At 42.6% G+C, this 23,921-nt stretch overlaps 1 protein-coding gene across 1 annotated transcript; it reads left to right on the top strand.

Moving 5' to 3' along the window:
* The first annotated feature begins 644 nt into the window (after window positions 1-644).
* spdef (SAM pointed domain containing ets transcription factor) lies at window positions 645-20,876 on the top strand. Its single transcript, XM_088922238.1, has 6 exons — window positions 645-738; window positions 14,763-15,214; window positions 17,718-17,915; window positions 18,625-18,672; window positions 19,390-19,530; window positions 20,370-20,876. The coding sequence occupies exons 2-6, from the start codon at window positions 14,764-14,766 to the stop codon at window positions 20,546-20,548; spliced, it is 1,017 nt and encodes a 338-aa protein (XP_088778364.1). The 5' UTR covers window positions 645-738; window position 14,763; the 3' UTR covers window positions 20,549-20,876.
* The last annotated feature ends 3,045 nt before the right edge of the window (window positions 20,877-23,921 follow it).

The following is a 23,921-nucleotide window of genomic DNA, read 5'->3' as shown; positions in this document are numbered from 1 at the left end:
CTCAGCACACAGAGCCCTCCTCCCCTCACTCTCCCCGCCTGCAGCTGTGGCCAACAAAGAGTTAAATAATAAGAAGGAAACAAAAGTTTCGTTTCTTCCTTAAGGGGGAAAGAGAGCCCTCTCCGAGATATTTAAATACCTCCGACTGAGGTAGGCACACACATGCTGTTTACTCAGGTAAATAAGGTCTCTCTATAAATACGAGCTGAGTCCATGGAGCAGGCATTGCTTCACTCTCAGGCACACTGGCCGATGGAAAACGGGGCTAGCCTGACTGGAACTCGCCCGCCAGCCCGCCAGCTCGCCCACGCACTCACAGGCATGCCCCTTCTTAGACCTAACCTGTAGAGCTGCCTGCCTTTGCCTCGCACTCTGAAAGCACCCCCTGCTCCAGGCCAGGAGCTGCTCACAGTAAGGTGAGCATTGTAAGAGTAAGCCGAATGTATACGATCCCCCCCCCGAACCAGGAGAAGACCGAACTGGGCCGCTGACGCATTCTGATCCGTCCAGCACACCTGTTCTCCTCCCATCACCTGCGCGCGAGACCTCAGGCGCTCTCTGCTGCGCTTGGATGCTTTTTTTTTGAGACTCGGGGTAGAGGGCTGTCAGAGCAGTCAAGCCATTGACTGGACCATTTCTGGACTGGAGGCAAGAGCATCCCGTTTCTGCAAACTGAAAGAGACAGAGGACTTCAGCTCCCCAAGAGCGACTGATCTGCGAAGCTCTTCCCGTTGCATGGTAAGAAAGAGCACTATTTCTTTATGCACAGTCTGTTTATAGGGGTGACATTACTAACATGCTTTACAAAATGAGATTAATTGGGCAAAAGTGTCAAAGTGATCAGGTTCACTTGGAAATGTGAGCACTTTAAGGGAATGAAATTTTATCCCTAATGACTTACTGGATGACTTAACTCTATGAGCAAACCAGTGAGCCTGCATTGCATTCACATGACTCCGGGACACAGGAGTTGAACACGTACTGTAAATGAGAAGAAACAAGTCTGTAACCAACTTTTCCGCTTTTCATTTTGAAAGTGTTTGAAACCAAGGACAAACATCCTACTGTACAGTACCTTTCTACTTGGCTCTAATTAGTTCTTGTTGAAGCAAGTGACACTGAAACACTAGAGGCTTCTTTTAAAAGAAAAATAGTTAGCATGGGAAAACCCATGAATAAGAAATGCGATTTCCCTCAGGGAATTATTTTTTTAAAATAATTTTCTCTAAACACACAAACATGTAAATTAGAATTCATTCCCACATTTTGCTTAGTATGTTTCATATCACTTTCTGAATATTTGTGCTGTTTATTGTCTCTTCCAATCCGACTGTGCACCATCTGTGAAGTTCGTGAATTTGAGAAGCACTGTCTGAATTCTGAATTCTGTTTCACACATGTGGAATATGCACTCCTGTTGAAAGGTTTTGCTGAAAATCACAAACTATAACTGGGTCCTATTGTACCCTTTGGTCAGGTTTTGCAAGACCATACAAACTGTAAACAATAACTTGTCTTGATATTTTTATCAAGCTGAATTGAAAGGAATAATCTGTATGATTGAAACAATTAGGCTCTGTGATACAGTGACATTACACTATTGAAGGAAATGGCAGGTAGACTGAAAACCAACCCAGGAACATAGTTGCCATGCACTAATACCCAGTGTGGACTAGTGAAAATCTTCTGCACTATGTTATATCACTACCGTACATTTACAATGACACTATGCCACTGTACACTTTTTTTTGCTTTTTTGCACTATGCAACTTTTTTTTACCATCATGAGTTTAAAATATGCACTTATGTGCATTATATCATACTGTAACTCTCCTAGCAGAAATGAATAAGTACTGTATAATAACATGTGGATTGTCGCCAAAACATGTCTGTATCAGAGTATCTTGGACTAAACCAAGTCTTTCAGCCCTAAAATTAATTTTGCATTGTGCTTATAATAAGAACTAATTTATTTATTATAATGGATCTGTAATGACAATGACACAATGAGCACCACACACTATATTTAAGGCTTGATCTCAGTCATGTCTTTTCTTAATGAAGCAACAGCAAAAAACAGTTTTGTGACATCTCAGTCTGAACAAAATTGTTTCTTTTCTGGTTTTAACAGCGTGCCGCTGTATACTGTAGTCCTCTACAGTTTTGAAAAGGTAGAGGACTACACAATTTTATGGTTTAGTAACATACAATTTTGTGGTTTTCTGCTTTCCCCAACAAAGCCTCTAGCCCTCCTAAATCTTTGTCTGGGAGCTGTCCTTCAAAGCTGAGTCAAAGCGGTTAAGCCAGTCCCTAATGCAATCTAGAGCTGAAGGATTGCTCTAATCACAAAGATTTAAAAACTCTTATCCTGCCCAAATGAGTGCCAATTTCACTTTGGAATCCAATTTAACTGAGAGATTATCCATCCATCATTCTTTCACCCTTCATATACAAGTCTAGACCTGGCTATATAAAGTTTGGATCTTCAGTTTATTGTCCTGTTAGATCCTAAATATATCCAATATACATGCATCTTATTTTTTGATAAACATACTGATCAGGATAGAATTGCTACACATATAGCTTGTTGAATACACACCAGTACAGTATATCAGCCTTTTATAGAGTTTAATGTTTGCATGATTTACAGGAAAAACAAAAGCCTAAAAACAAACGTAATCATCTTCAGAACTATTGTTTCCCGCTTCACTAAAAAAGCAACTAGACCAGCAGAGGTGCAGCTCCAGGCAGAGATGAAACAAACCCAGAAAAGAGGAATAAATCATTTATCTGGTTAAACGCAGTTTAAGAATTGGACACTCTCTGGAGATGAATCCACACTAGAGCCTTGCAAAGTATCCTGTTAAGTGTGTCACTGAATTCAATAAAAACTTAAAGACTTTGAAATATTACATACAAAAATCTGTATACAGTTTTGCTACGGGGAATTAGGATTAAAGTTAGAAGTTATGAACTTGTGGTTCCACTTAACCACCTGAGAAGGGTGGTCAATTGAATATTTCATATTTTATTGGGTTAAGCCCACTTTCTGAGTTGCAACTGGATTTTGTTTGGAGACAGAAGGAAGTGGAGCTCATTTTGCTCTGCAGTAAGAAAGCCAGCCTGCTGGGGGTGCTGGTGTGCAGAGGTTGACACCAAGGAGCCCAGCTCCTTGTGAATTGTCAGGTGTTCCTGATGGTCTTTCCAGCCAGAGGGTGGATCCCCCGGTCCCACAGTGCAGCTGTTCCCACACGTGTGTGTGCGTAAAAGGTCGCAGGGCTCTTCCACCATCTGCAAACAGACCTTATCAGCCACCGCTGGGGAACTGACGTTTCGCGTCCAGTGACGCAGGCGAGAACAGGCGGAGGAGAGGAAGTTTTCTCATCATAAAGGCAGTGGCCTTGCATAAACAGACTTAACTCTTTCCGCCTGAATTTCAATGTATTTCAATGTAATGTCGCTTTTGCATCATTTTATGCTCTAGATCACAATTTGGAAGCATTTGAGAGTCTGCAAGTAATTATTGAGAATGGCAATCAAGCCTTTGGGAGACTCGAGTACAGTGCTTTCATTAACATTACATTTGTTTTCTAGAAAATTCCTTAGCATATTTAAAAAATCTTTCTGTAATGTAGCCTAAAAACAGTGTTTTACAAAAGGACACAGCGTTCTCACAATCTGAGAAACTGACATGCTGCATTTGCATTGCTGTGCCTCATACAGTAACTGTTAAATAATGGAAAATGCAATACAAGAAAGCACACTCAGATATCTACAGTATATACAGAATCTGCTACCTTAAATCATACACAGCATTGTCATTACATACTCTTCATACGCCGAAATATACCTATTTCACCATAAGCACGAACAATAATCAGTATGAGTATCATTAATCAGATATCAAAAAAACATATCACACCTACTGTAAGAATCATTTTCATAAAAGGATATATAATTGTCTCGATAGAGACAGGTTCTTTAATGCAGAAAGATATACTGACAACTGTAGTAAACGGTCTTAAACATTCATCCAATTTTAATGACATTGCAACTGAAAGCTTTTTGCACAGATTCCCAGTTTGAGAATTAAAACATTTTTTTCTACAACAGATAACCAGGTGTTAACCAATGTTGCCCAGCTCCTCAATGAGTGGTCCGACAAGACAGGCTGCCTGTGCCTTTAATAAGACAAAATCTTTTCATTTAAGAGATCTTCTGTTTTCCCAGTGTTTTTACTCTTTAATTATGACACCTCCTCTCACCACACAATTACACCCCCTAATGCGTTTTTCTGGCTTGAAGAGCAACTCGTAAGTAATACGCATCTTCAGACCTGTTGTGCAGTGCTGTGGTGTCAGTCCTGACCACACTGGTTAACCAGCTGTGTTTGAAGGCTAGGTTTCTTGAAGACTAGAAAGACAGCACTGGACTTTCTTAAACTGTAACAATTATATAGTTCTTTCGTGAAGCCCAAAAAAGAACCACTCTCATCAGAAAATCAATTTCTTCTGTTAAGGATAGCGGCAACCAGGGACCTGTCCCAGGAGATTAGCTCACAAGCTGGGACTGGTTTCTTTCCGCAGGGTACACACTCCCAAGAACAATTTGGACACATCAATTAATCTATCGCGCATGGGTGGCGAGAGAGGAGCTGAAGCTCTAGGGAGAACATGCAAAAACCCACACAGGAGGCACCCAAGTCTGGAATCAAACCCACGACTTGAGAGCCACAGTACGAGTCAGCAGTACTGACCGTCACACCCATGAGCAGCAATGACACGACCTGGTTCAGTCATCTCCGGGTGGCGTAACACATCTCTGTAGCAAGCAGCCACTAAAGCAGGGTTTTCGAAAACGCAAATTATCTTAAGCTCCTTCAACCTGTCTGAGCTGACTCCCTCATCAAAACTCCACACTGAAAGCATTTTTGTTTTCGAGAGTGTATGACCGTGGTTGGTCTGATTCTGCAAGTTCGTTACAAATGTAAATGGTGTATGGTTTCCGTAGTGTTATATGAATCTTCTGCCGCACAAGCAAATGTTTAAAATTAATAACAACTATAATTATTTTCTAAACGCAAGATTAAAATCTAAACCTGTTGAGCCAGAGTTACATGTCAAAGGTGGATCCCATTAACCCTTCCTTGGCTGTAGGTCAAACTGTCACCTAACGGCAGCATACAGCAGTTTTTTTAATAATACTCAATAATTTTTCCACTCATTCCGCCAGCTGTTCTGTAGGTACCTTAGATTGAGCCACAGGGAATAGTTTCTAGGAGAAAAATCAGAAATGGACTCAGCCCATTAGAATTTCCAAAGAGTTACTGATTTTCAAAAGAATGTTAATCTTTAATAAAGGTTCTACGTAAGATTTGTTTTGTGGAAAAAGTCTTTGACAATCTGGTCACAAAATTGCAGCCGTTAAAAATATAACCTTAGCGGTGAAGTGTAGAATGCATTCAAAACAAAGGAAATTAGATTAGTTTATGGTTTCAAAATTCTGCATTAAATCTATAGGTAACTTTTAATCACATAGAAATAATTTGCCAATCTAATGTAGTATTCAATACAGTAAATTGTAACTATTATCAAACCATAGTCCTATATCACTTGGTGCAGGTGCAGTTGGCTGTATAAGTACAAAAACTTCACCCTGTCCAGACTGAGACTCGTGTCTATCACACATTCTTGTCTCCATGAATGCAAATTCTAACTGTGCTGATCCCTGTCAGCGTGAAAGAGCTCTTTGGCTCAAGGATACGACAGTAGTGTGTGCATTGCAAACTCACAGCCTTGTCAGAGGTTCAGAGCAGTAACCACTGCTCCACCTCAATGTGTTTTTCAAAATACATCTAATGGTCTGGGCAGCTATTCTCTAGTTCGCTCTCAGCATAATCCAATCCTCAGTGAAGCCCATTTCTAAAGATGAGAGAAAAAGACACTTGGAATCACTTCAACACAGGAAAAAGTAGGAAGAAAAAACAAAACTACTGCTAAGAACCTGAGAATTTGTCCAAGTGCAGGAAAAAAAAGATGCAGGAATCCTCACAGGCAGAAATGTGCCAACAGTGAGCAAGCATACTCTTTAAATAATACACTTTCCTGACAATGTGTGGAGCTGCTTTGCCACCACCTGATTGTCCAGACACAGACGCACTTTTGGGGTCAAAATTTAACTGAGGTGCCAGTTGCTGGAGATATTTATCTCTGGGGAGCAAGCCCAGACTTGCAGGAACCTGAGAGACACGGACAAGCGCAGCTGCTTCTCTTGAATAAGACTTGTGGAAGAGGAGGAGGGGGTGAGAGTAGGACCCAGTAAATCCCACACTGCTATGACCATTGTGTGTGATGGTTCCAGTATCAGAAATGGTCAAAAAGAATACAAAGAATAAGTGTGATTTTCCCTGGAATTAATACTGTTACATTAGTATATCGTACCTCTTGTAGTATCTTGTATGAATTTAACGGTTAACAAGTACCACAAAGTACAATTACTATATACCCTGACAGGAAGCTGCCAATTTACAGCAGTGCAAGTATTCATGACGGAATTCAACCTCACTGAAACTATTACTGTGAGCAAACAGGTTTGTTAACAAAAAGCCAAAACTTAATCCTTGCGTTGACAGATTTACAAGATTTACAACTGAATGCAAGGATAACACAAGACAGAAGATACACATGTTCAGAGATCAATAAAAATAACAATTCCTTTCAGCTATGTTTCTTTTTTGCTTTTTACTTGCTGTTTTATGTTGTCTAAGGATTTTCTCTAGTAACCGCCTTGTATTACTTGTTTTATTAACTAGTAGAGGCAGCAACATTTTCTGAGAAGACATTTTATACCTAGTGTGCACATAGGGGGCGTGCGGATTAGCACTACACAAGTTACTGAAACCCATCGGTGAAGTACTACATACTGAATATACCATATACCAATATGCTTCCTCATCTCAAATCCTTTTCCACATTTGTTTACTGAATAACTTCATATGTCATTGATATAACAATGATATAACCCCTTTTGCCATGGATGCACTGATAATATGGGATCAACAATTATATTCTTTTTCCTAACCTGGATTATCTGGAAAATATGAACACCTGCACACCAAAAACGTGAACAAAACAGGACACTATGAGAAAAGTTTTATTCACATTGGTCCCAACCCTAACCTTATCCTCAACTCTAGATCTATGAACTCTGCTGTGACAAGATTCATATTTTATTCTTAATACATATTTACTTGATATCTTTTTTGAAACAATGGTCATGGTGTTCTGTTTGCTGAATAATAATATTGCAACTCATAAATTGTAGCACCTTTAAACGTCGTCAAAATCACATTCAAGTGAAGTGTGACTACTAATATAAACCTTGGCTGTATAAAACCTGGTTATATCTGTCCTTTAGACTAAAGGTATCCAACAACACTGGTCCTTTAAGAAACTCAGCATCTGAAATGTTGTGTTTTTTTCTGCTTTTCAGTGTGGAATTAACCCTTACTTGTTCCTTTGCAGCCCACACTCACTGACATAGCTCCCTACTTGCACCTGATCTCTCAAAAGCCAGCTAGTTACTGGGTAGCTCATCTGCCTTAATAAAAAAAATGAACTGCCTTCTAGTACTGTCCAATCTATCAGTTCATTGCTGGGACAGCAGTAAGGAGGAGCGGTCAGGGCTGTGGATGACTGGAGCTTTAAATATACAGTGGGACACTGCTATTGCACCCTTAAGTAAGGTATTTCTGTAAAACACCCAGCTGTATAAATGGGCAAATCGCTTTGAATAAAAGGGTCTGCTAAATAGGATTTTAGCACAATGTTTGTTTTTAGGACAATGTTTTTTTTTTTAATGTATTATGTTCAGCAATGCCAAATGTGCATTCGAGATATAGCCTGTAGAGACTGCAGTGCAGGGAAACAGAAACAAGCATGGCCAATGAGTACAACTCGTGCTCACGTCTCTGACTGTTTCTGCAGCCATGGCAGCATATTTCATTCTCAACTCGTCCAGCTCCATCGCCTACTCTAGCACACTCTGTAGCAATCAGATGGATGGACATCCAGTTTTGGCCTTTTGAACTTTCTGTCAATGCTGTGACCCCTCCTGGACCTTTCCTTTATTTTCTGACTTATTGCGTCCAGGCATTGTGCTCTGGTTTAATCCCCGCAAACCAGGAGTGGGAAGATTTCAGTATTTATTCAGCCACATCAAATTCTCTTCTCCTTTTTTCAGGCCCACTTCCTTGTCATTTGTTCTTTTATCATGGTCTGCAATTACAATTTGACCTTTCCTTCCCATAACAGCCTGCTCCTCTTCTAAGCTTTTATTTCTCATTCATACCTTTAGGCCTTGTTGTGTTCTGAAGGCCGGAGCGCTGATAATGTTCAGCTTATCGTTTTGCGTTTAAAGCGCGGCTCAGTTACGCACGAAAAACAGCTGGAACAATACCAGCACACCTTTCCAAATCTCCACCCTCTGATTCAAACAAAACTATATGTTTTTGTGTTTCAAGTTCCTAACACTCCGAATTGAAGTATTAATATTGCTTCACGTCACAAAACTATAGTATACAAATCTCTTTTTAGCATTTCTGCCTACTTCTGAGTGTTGTCGGACAGACCAAAGCATTTCTTAACTACTGGATGCAAAAGGTTGTACGTAGTAGGTCTCTGTCAAACAGCTGGTTCAAAAACTGTTTAATAAAGACTAAAGATTATTTCTTTCCTGAGATCATTTTCTCTTCGTCAGAAAAAACAGCCCTGGCTGCTGCCCAATTAAAACTTTCCTCAGTCACTATGTAGGCTTTGGGAATGGGACAGAGTATGAAGCAAAATCTGACTCCATGAGGTTTGCCTTTCACATGCCTGCCTGCTGTGTTCTAGGACCAGAATGCACTGCTTCAACAAGATCCAGAAAAACTGCTAACAATATTTTCCAAGGCAGCTGTCCATATTGAATACTCATTGATAAACCTCCAAGAAATTTTAGCTTTCCAGGACCTATGCTAATATTTTTATATATATTATTTATTCTGACATTCAAAGACCCTCAATCATATTTTCAATTCCATAACCTGATTTGGAATGCCTGAACGGTCATCCTGAATCCAGCTGGCATCTAGTGTGTTGACTGTCCCGTCCTGACACTGTTGACAGATGTGAAATGAATAGTCCTTAACTATTCCCCCAGCATACACTGGGAAAAACAACCGGCTGGAGGCAAGGCCTGGGAAGCAGTGGAACAGTAGTGGAACACACAGAGGCTTCGGGAAACCATAGGAAAAGAAAGAAAGGATTCCCGCGTACCTTTAGGTGAACAATTATAAAGCAAACCTCAGTGCCACGACCTCTTTTCACACATTGGAAATGTAGTAACGGAAAAGAGATTCAAATTCAGGGTCAATCATAAGTCCCCAGACCAATTGTAAAAATTTTTGATTAGTAAAAGGGGATCACTGGTGGGGCAAAGCACAGCTCTCCCAGGTGGTGAAGGGGTGCGAGGCCAGCTTTGCCCCATCTCTGGCACTCCCTGGCTGCTGTAGGTAATTAGAATTAATTATATTCTCACCATCTCCTTCCAAGGTCTGCAGTTCCCCCCTGGGGCTTATCTCACTCATGAGTCTAGTGTTTTCAAGGGTCTTGCCTAAAGCATGAATACCGCAATAGTGCACAGGTGTTTTGGTGCAGCATTTCGAAACGGTTATAACTGTTTCTTCACTTTCCATCTCACACACAACAGCGGCACAGTTCACCCCTGTGAGAAGTATTGCGACTTGAAAAAAAATAATCCTGAAAACTTCTCTGTCAACACTGCGAAGGGCACATGGAGCTCCACGCACGTCCAATGCAAACAGCCCCACCCCAGTGTACACACAAGCTAAGTCCAAAATCAAGAGTAAAAAAAAACGTATTTTAGAAATAGGAGGAGTCAAAGGGGTGGTGGGGGGTGCTCTGTACCACACATATCTCTTTCCAGGCTTGTAATTGTTTGCATAGAAAGTGACTAGGGAGGAAAGGTGTGTGTCAGTGTGGGAGATTTTAAACGAGGTTGTGAAGTGAGCCGGGCTGCTCAGGAGTCAAGTTCACTCACTTTCTGACCTGCTGGAAGGTAAAAATGAGAGGTACTAACACAGCCAGTGAGGGCTAGATCTAGTATACTACAGTGCTAGGCTCTGCTGGACAACTGTGGGGTGAACTTGCTGACGAAAGGCTGGTGAGGGAAGAGGTCTGTGGTCCAAACTACTGTATAACTGCTCTTTCCCAGAGAGGGCGGTTGTGGGCCAGTAAGAAAGGCTCTCCCGTTTCTTGCAGAATGCACCCCCCCCCCCCCCCATTTTCACTCCCCCTTTCTGTCAGAACCCACACCCCCATTTCCATTCCCCCCATTTCTGCAGATTCCATGAGACTAAGGGGGTTGAACTATATCCTATAAGAACGTGCTGCTCAGCTTCCGTTTCTGGCCCCTTGTGCAAAGGAGGACCACCGAGATCCAGTGCGTCAGCTGCAGAGCTAGGGCTTGAACTCCAGGTCCGCACATAGTGAGCCCTCAGTCCTAACCACTGGACAGCACTGTGTCCATATAGCTCTGTACACACACTGTCCTGCAAATCCAGCCGGTGCTGTAATGAGACTCACAGGGCTGTCTCTAAGACAGTGCTCACAAAGCCAGCTTCAGGTGCTTTGCAGTGTGTTCAAGTGACTGTTCCAGCCCCTTTCTTCACCAGCCCAGTTTGGAAAAATGGAGACATAGAGCATGCCTCAATGTCTCTAAACAGCCTCAATACATTTTATTTCAAGAAAACTGTGGATTATCTTTAGATCTAAACAACACATAGTTTAGCCGACTGAAAAAATAAGAATAATCAATTCAATTTATGTAGCTCTTTTTTATTCCAAAGGAACCCAAAGGGATTTATATATAGGAGGGGTTTTGCATCCACCCTTGAAGCAATAGCCTGGGTGAGGTACAGCAGCTCCACTACACAGAGGAGGGGGAGGAGAGAGAAACAGCTTCATCAGCTGAAATAAAGGCAACTTAAAGGAGACCAGACTGCTTAGAGAGGAGTTTAGCTAGAACACTGGAGTTGACTCCTCTACTCTTATGAGCAGTGTCAGGGGATGTAATGATCAAGTAGTTTGCACCACGGTCTTCTTCATCTGAAGAAAAGTATCACCTACTGTATAGGACAATGTCCTCGGTCATCATAATGGGTCAGTCTAGAAATTCTAGTCCACAGAAGAGAGAGCTAGAATATAATGCCGAATAAATGACTCTAAACAAAACTAATGAGACTTCAGCTGTAAGCCTGAAAGATCTATCATTCCCTAATGAACCTGATAGGAAGGGGTCTTAACTGTTAAAGCGTACGTGAAAGTTCTGTTAAAATTCACTTTAAATTGCATGGCATGATTTTCAAATTGAAGACCCTAAAACCAACTGAGAAGTCCACACAGTGGTTAAAAAAGGGGTCTGGCCAGTAGGATTCAGTTTCCCAGGCAGGCTATCTGTATGAGCTTTGGATCCTATTTGAAAGATCTGAGGCTGATTCCCAAGGAAATGGACCAAACCCTAATTCCCTGAAATGAATATTGGAAGTTCTTAACCAAACTCATTTACAGATCAGTCAAGGGCTTAATCCTTTCCCTGGAGAGCCTAAGATTCTTTTTTTCCACTCATTCTTCCCCTCAGAAGAAAGAAAACAACTACATTTGCTGGCCTAATGGGCTTAACACAAGCTGTCGCAAGACAGACAGGGCACACGGCGTGCATGCTGGGATTGCTGTGCCCTGCTGGCTGCCTCCTGGTAAACAGAAAAGAGCAGGTCTGAGACCTTCTGATGGCGGGGGGGGGGGGAGGGATGAAAGGAAAAATTGACAGGGAGAGCAAGAAAGGAACTTAGATGAGCAAGGAGCTTCTTCAGAAGGGATAGCTTCGTTTTCCTGGGGGTTACCTCCGGGAGTAGCTTCAGAGTTTCTTTCGTAGCCCTGTCCAGTGCCAGCTCACATGGGCTGCAAGATGATTGGAACCCTGCTGGCCTGCTCACTTGTGCAAAAATAACCAGAACAACAAGAACTGTTTAAAATCAGGCCCTGACTATCGTGTTCTCTTGTCCAGGTGCTGGGGAAAAGACTTTTCCACTCTGCTGTCATGTTGCATGAAGTCTTGTACAGTATGTTTCAAACAGTCCTAGGAACGTGGACAAGGCCAGAGATAAAACATAATAATTTTAAGAATTTGTGCTCTGTATTGAAAGCAGGAGAGATGGATGTGTAAAACCCAACACTCTTATTGTAAAAACTGAAACAATGCACAATTATTTGCAAGGCGTGAATGTAAGATACAGGGATTGATATTTTGTTAAATGTAGTTATTTTTGTGACACTATGGCCTGACACAGGCAGTCAGGCACTTGTTTTCATAGCCCAAACGGATATATTGTAGAGCTGAACAGATTTCAATTTCAAAGCTGGCTTTCCAAATTCGTTGTTTTCTAACTTCGACAATTATTCTTCACAAGCTAAACTCAAAAGTGGGAATTGGTCATTTGACAGCTCGAATTTGAATATTACTGTGAAAATATGCATCTCAATCTTTATATACTTCTTAATATACAGTGTGTCTGCGCTGAAAGGTTGTCTAAGCGTGCCCCAGCCTGAGGGCCAAGATTCAGCGTAGACTTCTTACAGTGCCTTCAAAGAACCTTCTCTTCGGATAAAACAATCTACAACCTAAAATACCTCCACATGCTCACCTGTTTTTTCCTGGGCAAAAGGCAGTTCAGGCTGTAGAATCTCTCCTCTCTACTGGCCTCAATAAAGGCGGAAAATGAGAGAGATTAACAGCTTGCGGTGTAGCCTCACTCAAAGCCAGGCCCACCTGCAGAGGATGCTTAACCAACCAGTGTAAGCAAAAGAAACGTCTTCTTTTTCCAAACTGAGGTCTCACTCCAGCACTGCGAGAAACAAAAACAGCCGGTCTGGCCTGTGAGGACTCCTTCAGGAGGAAGAGAAATTGCTATGGTACCTGCAGTTGACCACAGCTGCTCCCTTCCCTAACAAAGCCGATGTATCTGGCAGCCTCGAGTAGCCGAGGGAAAGGAATGACATCGCTGTCAGGTCTCATTTTCAAAGTGTCCTGCCCAAGAAGTAGAAACGGATTTGGACTTTTTGTTTGGTTTTATTAAGAAAACCGACTCCAGCCGTCTGGAAAGCTCACAGACAGCAGGGTCAGGGACAAGAAAAAAGTGTGAAACCTGGACGTAACTGCAGCCCAGGGCTGGACGGGGCTCCCCCAGCCCCACGTTGAGGCCTGTAGGCAAGTGGTGACCCGCAAGTAAATGATTCAGTCAAATCCCTTTAACTCCATTACTTATGAGAAAAACCCAGTGACTTCCTTGAAATACTTTTTTTTGCTCATCTCTCATTGTTTTGGACTGAGACCGAAATAAAAACCCACCCCCTTTGAAAAACAGTGCCAATAAAAAGATGCAGAGATCAGGCTGGCCCTTGTCATCTACACCAGGGGTAAAGCGAATACAGAGCTCACAAAACCCAGCTGTTTCAAAACTTGAAAAATCAGTGATTTCTACTTACTAATGGTCTGTTGCGATTGAACTGGATGTAAACGTCTTGAAAGACGTTTATTCCAAAAGAGGTAAAGATTGTTTTTTTTTCCAAAAGTCTTTGACAACCATAACACTGTTCAGCAAATTTACTTTTAGCAGGTCGAAGAAAAATCGAGCATCTTTCAATGACACAGTTTTATGCAGGGTGGTACAGTATTTTACGAAGTTCTTGAGCATATTTGTAAAAGGTGTCAGAGGATTTTGTAATGTGGTTACTAATTTATGGATTAATAATCTTAATGATGAGCATTTAAAGGTTTTCCAGGTAAGCTGATTTGCATTTCTTCTGTGAGCTTTACTTTAATCCTTTTCTGAATGCTTGTTTTACCATATTAGCCTTTGAATAAATAGAAATCGAATTTGCTTTACCATTTACGCACTTGGAGCACTCAATGAGCAGCACCTTTGCTTTAATATTTCCGATGTTTACATATTCCAGCATGGATTCGTTCCGATTCATGCAGAACACGAAACGGGCAGAAAACCTCTGCTCAAACTGTAATCCGTATTAGTAAGATTCAATAGGTGAATTAACTGAAAGACCTTACGATGTGTAAGTCAATATTGATTTAAGAACTTAGTCATGAAATCTCTTTGACTTCAGTACTTGTATTAAATTAGCTGGCATGAGAGAATTTTTGTTTTTTTTTCTATTTTAAGAGTTCATACAGTGTAAGAATGATGAAAGCTGTCGTTTAGACAAGCTTTAATTAAGCCTGGTAAATCCCATCTCATTTTCCTAAGATAACACACTAACCTCCTTTTCCGAGATCAGGAGGCGACTTGTCCATTTTGAAAGAGAAAGAGCAGCCGTTTAAAGTGCAGCACAATAAAGAAATAGTAACGCTGACTATTCTTGTACAAACTGTGCCCTGTGTGTTTACTGAGAAAACATTAAGTAATCTTCCTAATTAGTCCAGAACCCAGTCTACATGAAGTTTCTGTTCTGGTATATGGGAGTATTGAATACAATAGTACTGCCTGGTTTGGAATAGAAATAAAGTTTCAGGCTTCCCTACCTGTGGGAAACAACAATTGTCCTTTGCTACAAGGCTTATGTGTGGATCACTGCCTTCTTAGGAGAGCAGTGGAGCCTCTTTCCCTAATGGTCAGTTCTGAATCCCTGCAGCATGGCAGAGACCATGGGGACTTCAGATGCCGGTCTGACCACGAGCGCCCTGCACCCCAGCCGAGCCAGCTTCACGGAGAGCTCCCTGACCATCCTGGAGCGAGAGGACCATGAGCTGAAAACCTGGGACCTGGAGGACACCAAGCCTCCCCGTGACCTGCTGTGTCCTGAGCGCAGCCTGTCGGGAGTCTACTTCTCCTGCTTCGACATGCTCTTCACCGAGGACTCGGCCTGGCTGCTCAAGGTCCCCGAAGGAGCCCACGTCGGCCCCAGGCCGGACGCCCGGAAGGAGCCCGAGCAATGCCCCGTCATCGACAGCCCGGGCCTGGGTGTGTCCCCCGAGCTGGACTGCCAGATGGAGGAGCGCTCCCTGGAGCAGGTGCAGAGCATGGTGGTGGGGGAGGTCCTGAAGGACATCGAGACGGCCTGCAAGCTGCTCAACATCACTCCTGGTGAGTGACCTTTCTGTCACGGAGGCCTCGCACAGCAGAAAGGAACAACAGATAAGATCACTTTATTAGCCCAATACAATTTCTTGTATCAGGAATTTGTCTTTTCACATACCCCATGAGACACACAGACAGGGGGAGAAGCTTGGGGTCAGAGTGCAGGGTCAGCCATTTATAAGGCGCCCCTGGAGCAGCTGGGGTTAAGGGCCTTGCTCAGGGGCCCAACGGAGTAGGATTCCTCTGCCGGCCACAACATTTGAACCGGCAACCTTCCAGCCACAGGCGCAGATCCTTAGCCACAGAGCCACTGCTCCGCAGTGCCAGACTCTAGCAGTCAATCACAGTCAAACTCCAATAGGAATCTGGGACTTCTGCACTGCCGATCTAGGCAGTAGCTGAAAATGTTTTGGCGTCCCCAGCTGGGCAACGTTGTGTTAGCATCATTTTTGGATTTCTTAGTGCAGAGAATTCTCCCGACCAAGCAGCAATGCAACCTCTTACAAAACGTGCACTAAAGTAAAAGACAGTGCAGTACTTTGCAACATTCTTATAGGTGTTTTATATATTAAACAAAGGCCTATCTAAAATAGACAGCAGCACTTTGAAAATAAAAATTCTTTGGCAATCTTTGCATTAATTTAACCAATCTGTTAGAATAAGGTTATGTCAGATTAGTGTAACTAGTAAGAAATATACACCTGGTTTGGATGCCTGTGCCAACCTACAAGATAACAGAAAAGAAAGCCATCCCCTGGCTGTATCTAGGACTAGAACGGGATCTTCCATAAGAACTGACGGATAACCGTTACTGACGGATAACTGTACAAAGTACAATGCAAAGTGCATTCTTGAACGCTTTGTTGAAACTCATAATCCACCTTAATTCATGGCTGCATTGTGACTTTAAATTGCACCCAATTCCAGTTCTCACTGAAGCTCAGACAAGTAACACATACAGTATTAATCTCCGCTTTGTTTTTCAGCAAACTTTCATTTTCCCAGCCTCCCGTTGTTACACTTTTCTTCCATGCTATAAAAAAAAAAACATGAGTTAAGTCACCTCACTTAAAGGCTGCTGTGCCGCCATGGGAATCTGACTTTCCGAAAGTCTGAGGGCGTGCCAAGCCTTAATGTTTGCCTTCAAAATGCACAAAATTCTCCACAAAAAATTCTCTCATGCTCCAAAAACGCGTGGTTAAATGTAACAGTGCAAACACTGAGTACGGGGTGTTTCTGAGGCCACACTTTGGCGATTTGTTTGCCTTTTCCATGTTTTTTGTACAGCTCTGATGACGTCCAGCTAAGCCCCCTTCACAGGCAGTCAGGTGCAGCGCTGTATTTTATGGGCAGCGAACATCAGAATGGGGCAGATCACTCCACCCTGTGCAAATCTCTCTGTTGACTTTCACATGTGTTCACACTGCATTGCAAAATGCCCTGGAACAGGTCTCCCAGAGAAATGTGAATAAGCTACATCAAATTCATCATTACAATAACACTCCCTGTGCGCAGCAGTTTGATCAGCATTAGGCTTTGTAGAGCTATAAGGTTATGTTCCTGACAAAGCACAACAGAAACGTGCTATAGTCTACTTAATATGATATTTAACAATATGGCACAATGAATAATATAACATTTAATGTAACTTCATGTGTGGGCCTGTGTGAATAAAATCAAGGCAGAATAAAAGTTTATGTAATTTCCATTACCTGATACAGGCTCATAAAAATAGGCTCACTACTACTACTCCTGCGAATTCTACAACAGAAAGATAATGGGCACTGAAATTATCTGCACTTTGGTAATTGAAAAAAAGGTGTTTGCGACTGAATAAGAGTTGATCAGGGGTTCCAGTCCTGGTCCTGGACCTGCTGGTTTTCATTCCACTTGGGCTTAATTACCTGATGGAAGCCTTAATTCAACTAACAAGCTCTTGGAAAATTAGATTTTTTTTTTCTAAATGGTTTGAGATTTTGTTACTCATAAGGTGCAATAGGGCAGCACAGTGGAGGAGAGGTTAGTACTGCTGTCTTGCAGCTCTGGGGCCCTGGGTTCAATTCTGGACCTGCGGAGCTATCTGCGTGTTTGTATGTTGTCCCGTTTTGTGTGCATGTCTGTGTTTGTGTTGGTCTGTACTGTGATGGATCAGGGTGTATCTTGTCTTGTTCCTGTTGCTTGCCTGATAAAGCTCTGGCTCTGCTACAACCCTGACTTGGATGAAACACGGATGAAATGCAATAGTCAAAAGGTGAAGTTTAATATGTTTGAGAGCTAAAAACACCGTTCAAATGAAGCCTGTTGAAGCCAGTTAAAGCTTTAATTGTGTAACTGAGAGCTTGGCCAGAACCAAAACCAGCAGCCGTGTATTAGAGCACTGTGTGCAGAGTTTTTGTATATACTGTACTGCACATTTTTGAGAAGTTTAGTTGTATTATTTACAAAAAAATAAATAAAAGGATCCGAAAGGAACCTGCCTCACGACGATGGCTGGCTGTGTTCTCCGCAGACCCCATGGAGTGGAACCCGGGGAACGTCCAGAAGTGGGTGCTGTGGACGGAGCACCTGTACCGGCTGCCCCAGGTGGGGAAGGCCTTCCACGAGCTGAACGGGAAGGACCTGTGCACCATGAGCGAGGAGGAGTTCCGACAGAGGTCTCCGCTGTGTGGGGACGTGCTGTATGCCCACCTGGACATCTGGAAGTCAGGTACGCCTGGGCCTGCAGCACACTGAGGCTGGGCGGCAATGGGAGAAGAGGCGTTATGTCATAATGTCTGCCATGCGGGATGAACTGGGAATCCCAAGATGGCCGATCACGCTTTTCTATGGCAACGTAAAACAATGTCACATGGCACATGGCCTAATTCTCAGACGAGCATGTTATTCTCCCCTAACCCTCACCAGCCTGAAAAAAGGACATTTAAAACACTTACACTTTGCATGTACATCTGATGCCCTGCTATCAGAATTTACTCTTGTGTGACGTCTTACTGAGCAGCAGTCGCTTGACAATATTCAAGACAAAGTAATTGGTGCTGACTCCTGAAAGTGCAAAGAATAGATCATTTAATTCTGAAGTATTAGACGCACCCCTTCACACATACACTTATACAGAAAAAAAGTGTTGCATTTGCACATATACTGTACTGTAGTTTCATTGCCTTCAAATATCCTAAACATCAGCTTTCTGCAAGACGGTCTGTATCAGCCCCCCCCCCCCCCAGTGAGATGATCAGGCAGAGAGGTTTGGGGTTGATACTTCATCAGAGAGGCATTATTTCTCCATTAGCTTTGTTCATTTTAATGCAGCAGGGTGCAATTCACCTCACTGTGGCACTGTGTCCTGCTGTGCGCTGTGATCTACATGACCTTGTCATCCCTGACCAAACACTTTCTGTTCTTGCCTCCTCCTACAGCCGCATGGATGAAGGAAGAATGTTCTCCCCGAGACAGCAAATTTTCTGGTAAATTCCACCCTCCTTTCCAGCCCTTTCTTCTTCCACAAACCTTCCACAAAATGGAAACAGATCCCACTGAAGCTCTGTGCACCCACTAACTCAAGAAGGATTGCAAACGGCCAGAAGGCCTTGTACCCATCCAGCTAATTAGGGGTTTGGTAGCAAATTTATCCAGGTAACTCATCCAGCCATTTCCTGGGAGTAGTTACCGCTCTTGAGCTACTGTGAGCTGAAGATCTGTCAAGAGTTCTGTGACTCAGACAGGTGTGGAAATTGCATGGGCGAGGCACCAGTTGTCTGTAGCTACAGTATACCAATATTATGATGTTTTTTTAAATAAATGATTTCCCACAACTGGTCAACAAAGGAATAACCTGAAGCAAAAGAAGCTGAAACTAAGAAGCAAATAGAAATAAAATGGGTGAATTTTCATTTTATTCATTTCATTTGCTGTAGGCATAATACCAAAAACGAATAGATTAAGATTATAAAGTATCTATCTATCTATTAGAAAATGTATTCATTAGATGCTGCTTTAAATACTGTCTTACATTCTTTCATCTACAATATTAACACGAACAACAAAGTGGGGGGGGGGACCGACAGTCAAAAAGGTTTTTTTTACAACAGAAGCAATGAAACTCTAGAGGTCTGGCATTTTGGCTGAATTGAGAGATTGCTTCCATTGTAACTCACCCCTGGTCTCTGGTCTTTGGTTTCCAGGAAGTGATGACATTTGGTCGGCAACAGAGGCGGACTCTTCCTGTTCGGGACAGCCAATCCACTTGTGGCAGTTCTTGAAGGAGCTGCTGCTGAAGCCACACAGTTATGGCCGTTGTATCCGCTGGCTCAATAAGGAGAAAGGTGAGTGTCAGGCAGAGGATGGAACTTCCTGTACACTGGCTTTAGCCAGATCAAAGAAGTATTGTCTGCTCAAACCAAGCTCTATAATTCCAGTTCCCTGCCCCCCATCTGTACATAAACTAATGGTTTTCTGAGATCCTAAACAGAGCTGAAAAACAAGGTCAATTAGCACATTATGAGTCCAATTAAGGATTAAATTATGTCACAGAGTTTGACTGGTGTGACTCATAATTTACACTTCAGGGCATTTTCTACACACTTCCAGTTACTAAAATCAATACATGATCTTCCGCTGCTGGTTCAGTGGAACTAAGCCCTAGCTAAGTATATGCAGATGTTACTGGACTGAAGTCTTGAAATGGCTCAGACAATAAGAATGAAGGTTGTCTGTCCTAGCTGGCATCTAGCCCTGCGGCACCGCCATCTTGTTCTGACCCAGCTCCACACTGACACACCAATGACATTGGTCATCACTGAATATACCACTGTAAGAACGTCTGAGATGAGAACAGGCAGTCAATCCTACCAGAGCTTGTCTGTTTCCTGTACATCTGTACATGAAGTCAAGGCTGTGTATCTCGGGTCCTAAAGAGCAACGGTCCAGTAGGCTTCCTTTGGAAATTCAAATGGTCAGTGAGTACAGACCAAAATCCAAATTCACTTGAGCTGATTGAGCAAACAACACTTCACTCATGCAGAACTGAGCTAGAACAGGCTACCTTTGGAAAGTGCGTCACAAAGATCACAGTGTGAAGAGAAACTGCACAGCTGCAGAGTTTGCTGTAACCTATCCTTTGTGTGCTCTTTCTGAGGCCTAATTGGTGGATAACATTTTGCAGGGATTTTCAAAATTGAGGATTCAGCTCATGTGGCGCGGCTCTGGGGCATTCGGAAGAACCGCCCAGCCATGAACTATGACAAACTGAGCCGCTCCATTCGCCAGTACTACAAGAAGGGCATCATCCGCAAGCCGGATATCTCCCAGAGACTGGTGTACCAGTTTGTCCACCCGGTATGAACCGCAAGGGCCCGAGAGAAGGAGCCAGCAGGTGGCGGGCACCTGACTGAGCCTCGCCTCGCTGGCCACTCTCTCCTGCCGAACTGTTCTGTTGCCGATACTGAGGGACGCCGGCTTCCGAAATAGAAGGTGATGTGCCGAACGTATCGCTATTCCACCCGTGCCATTGTGAACTGCTGTAAGGATGAAGTTTGTCGCCTCCTCTCAGATGAAGACTGGCCTTGCACCAGAGGCGTGAAGAACATGAGATGAGATGAAGGAAATCCTGAAGACAGAGGGGGAAAACTCAGTGGCTTCATCTGTCTTCAACTGCCTTTGCATTCGCACATTCTGCCTGCTCTTTCATATTTAACTTCTTTTCGAGGAACTCATTTGTTTGTAGCCGGTATAGTGAGTCAAGATGTTTATGGGAAGGGGGGGGGGGGGAGCTTTTTTCTTGTGGTTTACAGAACCATACAGGGCTCTGTAAAGAAAAATAGACTTTGTTTTGAGGGAGCGATTCACCATTCTTGATGTTTTTTTAAAGACTGGTTTTAGGAAACCCTCGTGTTCTGTGCACTGAGATTATTTTGTAGGGGAACTTCAGTGGCAAGCATCTGAAAATTGGTGTTAGAGCCAGTCAGCTTTTCCCGACTAGACAAATGGAAATCCAAGATCTTGTATCCGCAGCACTGCCAGCAATAGCCTAAAAGTGGGCAAGTCAAATAGCTGACCTACCAATTCATTCCATTTGTGGATCGGGCACAAGCAGCTCATTAGGAGATGGGAATTCTTTCACCTGTCCATTACCAGAAAGCTACGTATCTCTGGCAAGTGTCATGATAACCTGGGGCCAGTCCTGGAAACACAGGGCACAGGGCAGGACTATACCCAGGACAGGTTAGAAACACTAATAAATTTAGCCAGCACGTCTTTGGAAGCTGGGCAGAAACCAGAGCACCCACAGAAAACCCGTACAAAAACAGGGACAACATGCAACGTGTAAACTCCACACAGAAAGCACCCCAGTCAGGAATTGAACCCATGAAGGTTCAACATTAGCTAATAAAATGCAAAACGCATATTTAAAACATGGCACATGGACCAAAAATCACATGGCCTCACTATGTCAGTGGAACTGAACAAATAGCAGAAATGGCCACTTCAGTTCAGTAGGCCTTTACAGGTTGTACTCAATTAGCCACTTGTTAAGACTTGATAAATTGATGATTTGACTTCTTATCCCAATAATTAGTTCAATGAAGTCATTAGGGTCAGAGATGAAACAGAAATTAGAGGGTGCAGTAGCAGGAAGGACTGGTATTGTGAAATGCTGACATGCAGTATAATTTTGGAAAAAGCACCATGTTGCACAGAGTTAGTGGTGAAGACAAATTGTGGAACAGGGTCTGCAAATTTCAAGACATGAAAGGAACCTTAAAGCTTTCCTTGACAGCGAGGAAAAAGTGCATCAGCCATCTCATGGTAACCATGTTTTTTTTTTTTAAAGATTTAAAAAGGTAGCGCTCGTGCAACAATTATGACACTGGCTTATCTGTCCTAGGGTTGGGGACTGAACTTTCAATTTTCCCCATTTAAAGCCGATATGATTTCACAGAGCAAACTTTGACCAGCTCACACCTTATACAAATGTGAAAACGACACCCACTGCATGTCTCCTGCCTTCACAGAGATGACTGTTTTCAGGGCATGTCAACAGTCTTTATCACATGGTTCCCAGACAGAAAAACAGACCAAACTTTTTTACTGACTCGGCCTCTATCGGCGGGTGGTGGGTGGGGGGTTTTTGGAAATAGAACTCTTTATTTGATAGAAGTGATCTTTATCATCGACATTTTAGTCAGTGTCAAACCTTATCGCTAGGATCAGTAGTTTGCACCCTGTTTTGTTTTTTTAAAAATGTTTTCTCTTGTTGTGCTTGAGTCTAGCTGCTATGCTACAACAAGGCTGTGAGAGACTGGCTTTCTGCCCAGAAATGTAAACACCTTTTAACCTCTGTCATTAGAAAGTAAACTCTCAAAACTTCCTGCCTCACACATCTGATGGGAACTTTCCTTGGTTCACTGATTATACCTGTGTTTGGGAAACCTGTGTACTCCAAAGGTATTCACAAATACTGTTTTTTTTCTCCCTTTCCTGTTTATTTTGTACTACATGTGATTATTACAAAGCAATCTTTTGGCACTTACCTTTATTTTCACTTGAACCCCGTCTTGTGAGCTGCAGGCCATTTCCTATAACTGATAACACCAGCACCATGCTCAAAACATACAGGGATCATTTTAAATTGGAACACATCACCAAACATCTTTGATCAAAATGTTGGTCATTCAGATGTATGTAACTTAAGAAAATAAGGATCTGAAGGTAATCAAGGTTCAGTTCGCATTGTTCGGCTGTTCTTCACCTGTGTGAGTCCCATGCCGATGCTCTAACAGTGACAAATTGTCTCAGCATAGTCTAATTTATTTCCCCTAAACGGCACAGATGGTGTTCCTTAAACAGGACTCTAAGGCAAGGCAAAAGTGTTTCCAGATTATCTCAATGAAAAGACACCGTACACAATCACAACAGGACAACTGGATACCCGTAGGTCATGACATCTCTCACATTGTTTGGGTTTCCAAGGAAACACCACTAGGCCCTCTTGATATGGGTTCTGTCCAGCTTTCCACAGATCTTGCCTGAAATCATTTGTTGTTCCAGATCCTTACCTTTGTGTGTGTACGCAGGAGTAATACACCCATTTTTGGGGACTTGAGATAATTTGGGAGGAGGTGACCTGCTGTCCAATTAGCCCCCCCCCCCCACCTCCATAATTTCAAAATTATGGAATTTCTGCCTTTACTTCAGAATGCGTTCTATATTTCTGAATTTTTTTCTGGATACTTTTTTTTCCAGAGTTTGACTTCTCATTTCAAGATTTGTCTTTTTTTTTACAAAAGAAAAGTTATACTGTAAAAACCATGAAGGATTTTAATTGTATTTCTGGAAGAAAAAAATATTTTGAATGAAGGTCTGCTGCCTAAGTAACCTCTGTGTCTTGTGTTTGTCACTCAATAAATTGACCCAGCCATTACACAGAACAATCCACTGAGAGTTAACTGCTAACTTATTAACACCCTCTGGTGATCAGTAATAATGCTTTGTATTATTACTTTGCATCCATGTAACGTATTCAGAAGCCATGTCTACCACACATAAAACTAACTTATCAGAGTGCAGGGGCCTGCCAATGAACAATGCCTGGCTCATTATAAGAGTCTAGGACTCACACAGATATCAACACGGGCACTTCACAACTTACATTAGTTAAATAACAGACTTGAATATCTTCTTCACCGCTTGCTAGAATGAACGAATGTTTAACACA

The sequence above is a fragment of the Atractosteus spatula genome, chromosome 7 (assembly GCF_055471065.1).
Source record: "Atractosteus spatula isolate fAtrSpa1 chromosome 7, fAtrSpa1.hap1, whole genome shotgun sequence".
Taxonomy (NCBI): Eukaryota; Metazoa; Chordata; class Actinopteri; order Semionotiformes; family Lepisosteidae; genus Atractosteus; species Atractosteus spatula.
Note: the sequence above shows the minus strand (reverse complement) of the source record. Positions and strands in the feature narration are given on the sequence as shown.

Excerpts from the sequence above, each read along its gene's own strand:
- spdef (XM_088922238.1), top strand. The coding sequence starts at position 14,764 with ATGGCAGAGACCATGGGGACTTCAGATGCCGGTCTGACCACGAGCGCC. Across the intron at positions 15,215-17,717 it reads GCTGCTCAACATCACTCCTG|ACCCCATGGAGTGGAACCCG; the intron begins GTGAGTGACCTT and ends TGTTCTCCGCAG. Across the intron at positions 17,916-18,624 it reads CCTGGACATCTGGAAGTCAG|CCGCATGGATGAAGGAAGAA; the intron begins GTACGCCTGGGC and ends CTCCTCCTACAG.